Raw genomic sequence first — 12,338 nt, 5'->3', positions numbered from 1 at the left:
AAAGCACCATAATCAGTGATGCTTAAATACATCCAGGAATCTGCCCTCCCCTGGCCACTACCTCTCCCCTGCTCATGGATGCTGGTCTGGCATCAATTCAAATAATGGAAAACCAATCCATTGTAAAGATAAAAAGAGGACACACAACCTCACCTAAAAACATGCAAATGTATTTTCATTTTTTACCTGATGAAGCACACACACACCCTCCCTGCTTAAGCGTAAGACTACTTAGGTTGCAATTTCTCTTTTGATATATTTTACCAGATATAAACAAATATATATATAAATGGAATAACAAAGACATATTAGGCATTAAGAACATAAGAACATAAAGAAGCAATGTTCGATCAGGCCAATGGCCCATCCAATCCAACACTCTGTGTCACACAGTGGCCATAAATACACACTGTGGCTAATAGCCACTGATGGACCTCTGCTCCATATTTTTATCTAAGCCCCTTTTGAATCTGGCTATGTCTGTAGCTGCTACCACCTCCGGTGGCAGTGAATTCCACATGTTAATCACCCTTTGGGTGAAGAAGTACCTCCTTTTATCCATTCTAACCCGACTGCTCAGCAATTTCATCGAATGCCCACGAGTTCTTGTATTGTGAGAAAGGGAGAAAAGTACTTCTTTCTCTACCTTCTCCATCCCATATATAATCTTGTAAACCTCTATCATGTCACTCCGCATGTCTTTCTCTACCTTCTCCATCCCATGCATAATCTTGTAAGCCTTTATCATGTCACCCAGCAGTCGACGTTTCTCCAAGCTAAAGAGCTCCAAGCGTTTTAACCTTTCTTTATAGGGAAAGTGTTCCAAACCTTTAATCATTCTAGTTGCCCTTTTCTGCACTTTTTCCAATGCTATAATATCCTTTTTTGAGGTGCAGTGACCAGAATTGCACACAGTATTCCAAATGAGACCTCACCATCGAGTTATACAGGGGCATTATGATACTGGCTGATTTGTTTTCAATTCCCTTCCTAATAATTCCCAGCATGGCATTGTCCTTTTTTATTGCAATCGCACACTGTCTTGACATTTTCAGTGAGTTATCTACCACGACCCCAAGATCCCTCTCTTGGTCAATCTCTGCCAGTTCACACCCCATCAACTTGTATTTGTAGCTGGAATTCTTGGCCCCAATGTGCATTACTTTGCACTTGGCCACATTGAATCTCATCTGCCACATTGACGCCCACTCACCCAGCCTCAACAGATCCCTTTGGAGTTCCTCACAATCCTCTCTGGTTCTCACCACCCTGAACAATTTAGTGTCATCTGCAAACTTGGCCACTTCACTGCTTACTCTCAACTCCAAATCATTTATGAACAAGTTAAAGAGAATGGGACCAGTACTGAGCCCTGCGGCACTCCACTGCTTACCATCCTCCACTGGGAAGACTGCCCATTTATACTCACGCTCTGCTTCTTATTAATTAGCCAGTTTTTGATCCACAAGAGGACCTGTCCTTTTACTCCATGACTCTCGAGCTTATTAAGGAGTCTTTGATGAGGAACTTTATCAAAAGCTTTCTGGAAGTCAAGGTAAACAATATCTATCAGGTCTCCTTTGTCCACATGTTTGTTCACCCCCTTCATTTTAATTATTTCATGCGTGCCCTGCTGTTTTTCCCATTGGGACCAAACACAGCTTTCTCCTTTTCTCTCCTCCATTTTATCCTCACAAATACCTTATAAAGTAGGATAAGCTGAAATTGTATGACTGGCTCAAGGTCACCAGTGAGCTTCCATGGAAGAGTGGGGATTCAAACCTGGGGTCTCCTGGATCCTAGTCCAGTCATCTAATGGCTATGCCACACTAGCTCTCAAATGATTGTATCACTATTTGGCTTCTTTGCCTCAGCCAGAACTTTCAATCTCTCTTCTTCAGGTGTCTCCCCAAGTAGGGTTATGATAATACAGTTATGGCTGGTCAGGTGTGCACACAGAGACCAATTTCGCACTCACCTTACACCGCTCTCACACTCGTCTTCTCAGCGTGGCTTTCTTCTGATTTCCCACTATCTGCCCTGGGGCTGCAGCAAGGATTGGTGTTTTCGTGCAGCAAACAGAAACCGCTAAAAACCAGTTTCTGTTTGCTGTGCTAAAACGGCGATCCTTGCTGCAGCCGCAGGGCAGACAGTGGGAAATCGGAAGGAAGCCACACTTTGCAGATGAACAGGAGAGCCGTGTAGGGTGAGTGCAAAATTGGTCAGAGAGAAATCATTATCCCTCAAGAGTTAAGCTGATGTGGCTAGGCAGATATGTGGAGAGAGTGCAACCCACACCCAAAACTGTGTGAATTCTTCTCATACCTGAGAACTCAATACTACTGCTTTCCCCTCACAGTAACACTGCAGTCTGGATTTAAGGAAGCATTTTAGAGAGGAGAAAAGCTTGAGGAGGAAATCCTCACCTACAATTCAGAAAAAGAGGGGGGAAAACACTTTACAAGAGTTGAACAGAGAGGAAAAACACTCAAGGGGGAAGTGAAAAGCTACAGGAAACAAAGAGTTGGAAGCAGACTTAACTGGCTTCACCTTTCTTCTTACAGATCTCCTTCACTGAAGTCCCAATTATCATTTTTTTTTTGAGTTTGCATAGGAATTGCCTGTGGCAACATCCCTGATTTAAGGCATGCTTACCAAAGAGAATAGGACAAAGAGTTCGACAAGGATGTATATTGTCACCCTGCTTATTTAATTTATATGCAGAGTACATCATGCAAAATGCTGGCCTGGAAGAAGCACAAGCCGGAATTAAGATTGCTGGGAAAAACATCAACAACCTCAGATATGCAGATGACACTACTCTAATGGCAGAAGATGAGAAGGACCTAAAGAACCTCTTGTTGAGGGTGAAAGAGGAGAGCACAAAAGAAGGCTTGAAACTCAACATCAAAAAAACTAAGATCATGGCATCCGGCCCCATCAAACCTTGGCAAATAGAAGGGGAAGACATGGAAGTAGTGACAGACTTCACATTTCTGGGATCCAAGATCACTGCAGATGGTGACTGTAGCCATGAAATTAAAAGATGTTTGCTCCTTGGGAGGACAGCTATGGTGAACCTGGGCAGTATAATAAAAAGTAGAGACATCACCCTGCCAACAAAAGTCCGTATCGTTAAAGCGATGGTATTCCCAGTAGTAATGTATGGCTGTGAGAGCTGAACCATAAGGAAGGCCGAGTGCAGACTAAACGACTGTGCAACTAAACAACAACCAAAGAGACTTCCAAAATATTGAGAGCCAGGGTAGTGGAGTAGTTTGAGAGTCAGGCCAGGATCTGAGAGACGCAAGCTGGAGAGCTGGACCATAAAGAAGGCCAAGTGCAGAAGAACAGATGCTTTTGAGCTGTGGTGCTGGAGAAGACTCTTGAGAGTCCCTTGGACTGCAAGAAGATCAAATCAGTCAGACCTAAGGGAAATCAACCCAGACTGTTCACTGGAAGGTCAGATGCTGAAGCTGAAGCTCAAATACTTTGGCCACCAAATGAGAAGGGAGCACTCCCTGGAGAAGATCCTGATGCTGGGAAAGACAAAAGACAAAAGAAGAAGGGGATGGCAAAAGATGAGATGACTGGATAGTGTTACTGATGTAACAAACACGAATTTGAGCAGACTTCGGAAGATGGTGGAAGACAGGAGGGCCTGGCGTGACTTTGTCCTTGGGGTCGCAAAGAGTTGGACTCGACTGTGCAACTAAATGACAACCACCAAAGAGACTTCCAAAATATTGAGAGCCAGGGTGGTGGAGTAGTTTGAGAGTCAGGCCAGGATCTGAGAGACGCAAATTCAAAACCCCTCTCTGCCATGGATGTTTACTGGGTGAACTTGGGCCAATCACACCCTCTCAGCGAGATCTACCTGACAGGGTTGTTGCAAAGATGAAATGGAGATGAAGAAAATGTTGTAAGCTACTTTGAGTCCTCACTGGGAAGAAAGATGGGGTCGAAATGAAGTCAATAGATCAATAGATTCCATATGATCCCTGCTTTTGTAAAATTACCTTTTGACAAGATGAGTTGTCTTCCAGGAAGAAGATGCTGCTGATACTCAACTAAGGACCGCTGTTTGTGAAGATGGCCATGGATAAGTCAGTAGGAAATATGCAACCTAATTTAAACATATGTCTTAGTGGATCACAGTGAAGTCCTCTTGTTTTGAAACTTATTTGCCAAAACTGAATCATCTATCAGATAACATGCAGTGCATAAGAAATTGATAGATGGGCAGATGGTGTCCTTCCTTCTGCCCTCCCTTTATTTGGATGTCTAGTTATATAACTGAAAAAACAACACTATATATTTGTCTGAATCAAACAACTGTGTTAATGGGAAGCAAGAACAAAAAGCCCAAAATCTTTCAGACCAGTCTTCTTCTTTAAAGACTGTTATCAAATCTAGGCTTATAGAAGGACTTCTCAATCTCTATTTGCTTCAAGATACCTCAGTAGCGCACAGGCAAATATCCAGGACTCAAACTGGTTCTGGTGGCGGAGATGGTGGTATGGGGTGAAGATAGGAAGCTTGGTTGTGGGTTCTCTGTGGAGTATGAATCCATTCTTAAAAGATTTGTACAAGTTTTCCTTCAGGAAATGAACAGATCTTGGGGATTCATTTACAGTGTGTAGTCCCTTTTCTTCCTATCAAAACAAAATCTCCTCATAAACTAATTGCCTCAGTGGAGAGAAGTAGTAATTTACATGTTTGTTTTTTCCATGTAATGAGGTCTCCAAGTAGCAGGAATGGAATTATTTGACTTCTGCTGAAGTATTAGTTGGGCAGGATTCAGCTTTTCAGCCCTAGTTTCACTGAATGTGACCACTTTTTTTCTGTTTTCTACTGTTTGCTGCCTAAGAAACATCAAATAAGAAATAAAAAAGCTCTGTCTATTGATGGGTGGCCAATCTAACTGCACCCCAGAAAATTTGGAACTGGCATTGTAAGCCATGGTGAATTGGTTCAGGCAGAGTCAAATGAAATTTAATCCAGTGAAGACAGAGGTCCTCCACCTGGGTTGTGGCGGTCTGGGAAGAGAGGTCCCCCTATTGACCTTCTATGGGACGCCATTGGTGCCAGAGTCTGAGGTTAAGAATCTGGGGTTACTCCTGGAGCCTTCATTGACAATGGAGGCCCAAGTGGTGGCCACTGTAAGTCAGCCTTTTATCACCTTAGGCAGATAAGGCAGTTGGTCTCCTTCCACATTCCAGAGACCATGCCTCACCAGGGAGGAAGTGGAGTTGATCCCTCGTGCATACAGAGACTTGAAAAGGGTATTTGAACAGAAGGAAGTGGATGAGCTCCCCCCTCATTGATCAACAGACTGTGCTATTGAGCTCATAGAGGGGGAGTGACTTCCAAAAGCTAAACTCTACTCAATGAATAGACAGGAGAGCTGAGCTTCAAAAATTCATATAGACAAACCTAAATTCATCCACGTCGGAAGTCCGAGACTGTACGGATTATTGAGGCATAAACGCAGTATGACCATGGGCCATTTTGTAGCAGGAGTTCTGTTGCATATCAGGTCACACAACCCTGATGTAGCCAATCCTCCAAGAGCTTTCAAAAAAGAGCCCTGTAAGCTCTTGGAGGATTGGCTACATCAGGGGTGTGGCCGAAAATACAAAGGAGCTCCTGCTATGAAATGACCCTTGTTGATGATGAATGCCTACCCCTTCCCACTAACCAAAGAATTACTAAGGCCCTGTTCACACAACGTGTTGAGTCCGTGTTAAACTGATCTGGTTCTGTTCCGAATATCTTTGTTCCGGATATTATCGATCAGGCTGCCATACTGCAATCTGTGGTGAAGCCGTTTTCTGCCATCCACACAACGGCACCATGCAGTTCTTTTTTTGCCACTTCTATGTGCATTAGTTGCATGTGTGCATATGCACATAGTTTAAAACATTATGTGGTTCTGCACAAGAGTTTGTTCACATTCGAGGCCATCCTAATGCATCCTGAGGAAAGAAAAAAAAAATCGTGGTCCAGTGTGATGCCAGTGATGTTGCCTGAGAGGGGGTGCTCCCCCAAGAGGGGGAAGATGGGCGACTCCATCCCTGTGCTTATATTTAAAAAAAAATAAAGCCACTGAATACAATCGTTCTGTCTGGAACAAAGAGGCATCTGCCATTAAATTCGCTTTGGAGACCTGGCGTCACTTCCTGGAAGGCCCCACAAAAACTATCTACTATCTACTAAGCAAGTACGATGGGTGGGGTTCTTTTCTAAGTTTTGTTTCACCCTCAAGCACCTCCCTGGCAAACCAAACTTCTTGGCTGATGCCCTCTGCTGCCTCCCTCAACACGAAAGCAAGAGGGAGAAGATTATTGACTCTATGTTCACACCTGCGCAGTTGGGAGGGAGTGTTGTCACTCTCAGCCAGGGGGCTTGTCAGCACTTAACTCCTCCCCAGCCCTCTGCTGACCTATTGCAGAGAATACAGGCAGAGCTAGAGAAGGGAGGAAAAGACAAAAGGAAAGGGGGTTGCAACTGGAGAAGCATCCGGACAGATATTTTTACAAAGATGGCAAATTGTACATCCCCCTCAATATTCTGAGAAAAATACTGGGGCAATCTCATGACAGCAAATTGGGGGGGGGGGGGCATTTTGGGTCTGTGAAAACACTTCATCTCATTCAGAGACAATTTTGGTGGCCAGGGTTGCACAAAGATGTCTCCCAGTATGTAGGGTGCTGCCCTATTTGGATTATGGAAAAAGAGAGGGGGCAAGGTGACTGGGGAACCAAGAGGTAAAAGGATTACTGAAGGAGGATAGGGAAATGGCTGAGAAGCTGAATACATTTTTTGCCTCTGTCTTCAATGTGGAAGATGAGAAGGGTTTGCCCACTCCAGAACTGCTGATTTTGGGAGGGGTGTTGAAAGACCTGAGTCAGATTGAATTCACTGCCACAGGAGGTGGTGGCCACTACAAGCATAGACAGCTTCAAGAGGGAATTGGATAAATTTATGGAGGAGAGGTCCATCAGTGCTATTAACCACAGCATATTGTTGGAACTCTCTATCTGGGGCAGTGATGCTTTGTATATTTGGTGCTTGGTGCTGGAGTGGGGGGGGCAGGGGGCAACAGTGGGAGGGCTTCTAGTGTCCTTCCCACTGGGAGGAGGCTGCCATTATTATGTCACTGTAAGACCACTGATATAATATAAGGAACAGAGAACTGAGATATGGAGAAGCCGCCTTTGCTATGAAACCTTTTTATAGCACCTAATAATATAGTTTTAAATTGTTTATATGTGTTTTATTCTTTTATAATTGCATACACATTGTTTTATCATGATTGTGAATCGCCCAGAGTCCACTTGCGGAGTGGGCAGCATATAAAGTTAAAGTAAATAAAAATAAATTTTAAAAAATCGTTCACGGTGTGTTCATTTCTTCAACTGTATGGACATTGCAAGCCCATATAGGTAGAGGGTGAGAGTAGTAAATTAGCATACAGTGTAATGAAGATGCTTAACAGATTCAAGGACCAATCAGTAATAACAAGTTTAGTTCACACAGATACCACTTGTTTGGGTTTAATTCTGGGTGAAAACCTAGTGAAGGAAATAAATACGCCAACATTGGAGATTGATGGGCAGATGTATGCACTGGTAATTCCCATTCCATTGTATCTGAAGAAGCGTTCAGGCACACAAAAGCTTACAGCAGGAAAATAAGCTCAGATTAGCCCCTTCCCACTGACTCAGGTAAAGCTGGTCTTCCTGGGCATTGCTTAAAGACATTCTTACTATTAGAAGCTTCAGGTAGTGGCTCAAGGTTGACTCAGCCTTCCATCCTTCCGAGGTCGGTAAAATGAGTACCCAGCTTGCGAGGCGGGGGGGAGTGGAGATGACTGGGGAAGGCAATGGCAAACCAACCCATAAAAAGTCTGCCGTGAAAACATTGTGATGCGACATCACTCCAGAGTCTGAAACGACTGGTGCTTGCACAGGGGACTACTTTTACCTTTTTATTATTAGAAGTGATTTCATTTTTACTAGCGGTGGCACAAGCTGCTATAGCACCTAGTGGAAATGTAAACCACCACCATCAATTTCTATATGGTTTGATAATATCTGGAGATTTTTTGTTATGGAAAAGTTTTTGTACTATAATCAATATAGAGGAATTGCTGAGTGTAATTCTGAGTTTCCAGCAATTTAGTTACCCTTTTTAAATGATATGGTTTTAATGGACAAAGTTCCAAGCCATGTATATCCCGTTGATTTGCTGCAATTGTAATCTGATTATTCTCTTAATCACTTATTTTACAATTCTTTATTTGGTATTGCTATTACCCATAACATGTCTATCTGTTTGGAGAATGTATTTACTTTATTAAAATAAAATTTAAATCTTAAAAAACCCTTAATTGTAATATGACATGGCCCTACTAGAGATTATAAAATACAAAGAAATAATCCAAGTTTACAAAATGCACCAGGAGGTCTAACCCCCACTAGGTGTGGCAGCAGTTGTTCCCAAATAGAAGAAGAAGACACAAAGTGGTCAATAATGTTGGGGCCACAGAAGGATACATTGGATTTGTATCCTGCCCTCCACTCTGAATCTCAGAGGTCATTTTTGCACTCACCTTAATCAGCAGCGACGACCCTCTTCACCAGTTTCCGTTTGCGCCGCAAAAGCGCCGGGACTTTCCGGCTCTTCTGGGTGCTCCACGGCAATTAGTGCGAAATCCGCGCAGATCCTGCGCGGTGAAGAGGGTCGTCGCTGCTGATTAAGGTGAGTGCGAAAATGACCAGAGTCTCAGAGTGGTCATAATCTCCTTTACCTTCCTCTCCCATAACAGACACCCTGTGCGGTGAGTGGGGCTGAGAGAGCTCTTGCAGAAGCTGCCCTTTCAAGGACAACTCCTGTGAGAGCTATGCCTGACCCAAGGCCAACCCAACAGCTGCAAGTGGAAAAGTGGAGAATCAAACCTGGCTCTCCCAGATAAGATCTGCACACTTAACCACTACACCAAACTAGTAAATAGATCAGCATGTATATTTAAGTTAATTGCTGTCCTGATTCTCTCCACTATCCTGCCTGCTTCATCCTCTTCCTTTGCAAGAGTCTGGCCAATGCCTCCTTCACCTGCTCATTCCTAAGGCAGTAGATCAGGGGGTTAAGCAGAGGGGTGACTGCAGAGTAGAAGAGAGTCACGACCTTAGTAATCTCTGCATGATCTTCTCTGTTTGGTTTGACGTACATCGCCACCACAGAGCCATAGAAAAGGGTCACCACAGCGAGGTGGGAAGAGACCGTGGAGAAGCCCTTCACACAGCTGCTTTGGCTAGATCTTTTTACCAGGTTGATGCTTACAAATGCATATGAGACTACAATGAACAGAAAGGTGGCCAGAACAATGGAGGAGACAAAGATGTTGAAGAGGAGAGGCACATAACCTAGCGGCGGGCAAGCCAAGGCCAAGATGGGGCCTGGATCACACACAAAGTGGTCAATAATGTTGGGGCCACAGAAGGATAACCTGGAGATCAAGAAGATTGGTGCTATGTACCACGAGAAACCAAAGATCCAGCAAGCAGACACCAATTTGTAGCAGGCCTCTTGAGACATAATTTTTGGGTACTGCAGCGGGTGACAGATGGCTAAATAGCGGTCTAAGGCCATGGCTGAGAGGAAGAAGAATTCGGTATTGCCAAGGGAGAAGAAGCTGTAGAACTGGAGGAAGCAGGCATGGAAGGAGATGACCTTGTGGGATGATGCCAGGTCAAAGAGCATCCGTGGCACTGTAGCGCTCACGTAACACATCTCTAGCCAGGAGAAGTTGCTCAACAGGATGTACATGGGAAGACGGGCAAGGTGAGAGTCTTGAATGACTATCAGGATGATAATGAAGTTCTCAGCCAAAGTGAGGGCATAGACGACCACAAAGAAGACGAAAAGGAGCAGGCGTCCCTGTTGTCCGACCCTGAAGCCCAGCAGAATGAACTCCCGTACGGTCCCATTGTTCATCTCCTGTACAGGACCATTCTGCATCATTGTTCAATGGAAAAGCAAAGCTCTTCCATCCAAATCTTGGAGCAGATAAAGCAATTATCAATGGACAATCAGTTATTCTGCAGCTCAGAGCATGCTGGTGTTCCTGAGGCCAGGATTCCTGCTCGTAGTCAGCTACTGGTATGTCGAAATTAAGAGGAGGAAGAAGAATCCAGTTCCTGAATATGGTTATAGTTTTTAAAAAATCAAATATCATTACTAAGAAGGAAAGGTTTTAGAGCAGAAGTGGCCTGGCTTCAATCTTGTATGAACTTGTCTTTGTTTTCTTGCTGATCTGCTCAGTTTTAAATTTACTAAGCAATCCTATCTGTTCATTGTCTCAGGATTCTTGTAGAACAACTACGTCGAGGCCTCTAGAGTGTGCAGTTGTACTGGAGGGAAGAGCCCTCACTAGACCACCCTGAAGCCCCCTTTATCTAGAATTCTATGCAAAAACCAATAGACGGCCCACCAAAAATTAGCCAGAAGTCGTCCAACAGATATTGATTTTCCTTCTACAGGCATCAGTTTAAGTAGCAACCAACTATTCAGTCCTTCTCCTTCAGAAAAGTGTAATGAAGCACAGTTGACTTGTGTCTCTGGGATATCCTGGTTCGATGTTGGTTCTGTTGGGCTTGTTGGTTCAGTTGACTGTTGTTACCCGCTCAGAGCCCATTTGGGAAAGGGTGGACTATAAATTGAAAATAATAAATAAATAAATAAATAAATAGAATAGCCCCCCCTTTCCACCTCTACTCTTTATTTCCCATCTTTTACAGTGTTAATAAGCTGAATTGCTATACCTTAGTAGTTCTCAGACAGCTGCTCCAACTAACCAGGGACTTGATGTTGACACAATGATGGCTTTTTGGGCGTGCCTGTGTGTCGTATGTACTACCCCTTGTATCAAAATCTGGGTTCCAGTGTCATCTTCTTTGTAGCGCACAGAGGCAAGATTATAATGTGTAGGTGGACTTTAGGCATGTTGGCCTTACAGAGGAAGGATCAGTTCTGCATCAAGAATAGATTGTGTTTTTAAAGGATTGCTATGAAGACTGCATCTAAAAAACAAATGGCCTTTGGGAAGTTGTCTATAGAGAGTAATTCTATTTTCCAGAAAACAAGTATTCCTTAGAGATCAATTGCCTATTGGAGAACTAGTAACTTACAAGATCTGAACTTCCTTATACACATCTGGTGAACTTGCTGCTTGGTCAGTTATGTCTAGAGATTTGTCCTCGGATACAGTCAGTAAAATATATATATATCTGAAAAATTTTGTTCGGCTTGGATTCTCTGGTTTGACATTGCCTATATTGGGCTTGCTAACATTGGCTTGTATCTCTACTGGGACATCTCTGGTTTGACATTGCCTATATTGGGCTTGCTAACATTGGCTTGTATCTCTACTGGGACATCCTGGTTTGATGTTGATTCTCTTTGGCTGCTTGGTTCTGTTTGCATTGGGAGACTTTTGGTCAGTGGTTGCTTGCATTTGGGTGTTTGGCTATTCTTTGCCTTGGAAAAAGCTCCTTTAAGGGGAGACCATGGAAACAATGAAGATGGCTGGGGCACTTTATTTATGGGCCCATAGAATTTGATCAATTGGTTCACTTTCCTTAAAACTTGGGGAAACTTTAGGGGACAGGTAACACTAACCCCATTGAAAATGTAGTAGTATTTCAGCAAAAATGTATTGCGTAAAGTCATTGGCCATTGTAATTGCAGCAACATATAAGTTAAAAGCAGTCAAGGACTCTAAAATTAACACATTCAAATTTAGATCATTCAAAATCTTAGTTACATATAGCAACCTCATGATTCCACAATCAGGCTCTAATAGCCCACTGCAAATTTAGTGTCATCTTCTCAAAACACAGCTCCTTCAACTTTTCAGAAATATTTTTTCCTAGGGAACAATGGATTCAAAAAGTTTAAGGATCCTAAAAAAATTCCCATATCCAGATACCAAATTGGTATTTGTGTCTAAAATAACCAGAATGCCCTCCCCAATATCTGGATCAAAAAATACCCATCTCCCTTTTTAGGCATAAATCCCTAGTTATTGGGGCTTTTTTGCAACAGGAACTTCTTTGCATATTAGGCCACACATCCCTGATGTAGCCAATCCTCCAAGAGCTTACAGGGCTCTTAGTATAGGGCCTACTGTAAGCTCTAGGAAGATTGGCTACATCAGGGGTGTGTAGTCTAATATGCAAAAGAGTTCCTACTACACTGTGTCACACAGTGGCAAAATACATCAGGTGCCATCAGGAGATCCGTCAGTGGGGCCATGGCACTAGAGGCCCTCC

General features: G+C 43.4%; 1 protein-coding gene across 1 annotated transcript; it reads right to left on the bottom strand.

Annotated features, from left to right (window-relative positions):
• Nucleotides 1-9,063: 9,063 nt before the first annotated feature.
• LOC132583237 (olfactory receptor 11G2-like) lies at nt 9,064-10,029 on the bottom strand. Its single transcript, XM_060254906.1, has one exon. The coding sequence runs from the start codon at nt 10,027-10,029 to the stop codon at nt 9,064-9,066; it is 966 nt and encodes a 321-aa protein (XP_060110889.1).
• Nucleotides 10,030-12,338: the final 2,309 nt, after the last annotated feature.

The sequence above is a fragment of the Heteronotia binoei genome, chromosome 15 (genome assembly GCF_032191835.1).
Source record: "Heteronotia binoei isolate CCM8104 ecotype False Entrance Well chromosome 15, APGP_CSIRO_Hbin_v1, whole genome shotgun sequence".
Classification (NCBI taxonomy): Eukaryota; Metazoa; Chordata; class Lepidosauria; order Squamata; family Gekkonidae; genus Heteronotia; species Heteronotia binoei.
This window is presented reverse-complemented; position numbering and strand designations above follow the sequence as displayed.

Coding starts and splice junctions, on each gene's coding strand:
- LOC132583237 (XM_060254906.1), bottom strand. CDS start 10,029: ATGATGCAGAATGGTCCTGTACAGGAGATGAACAATGGGACCGTACGG.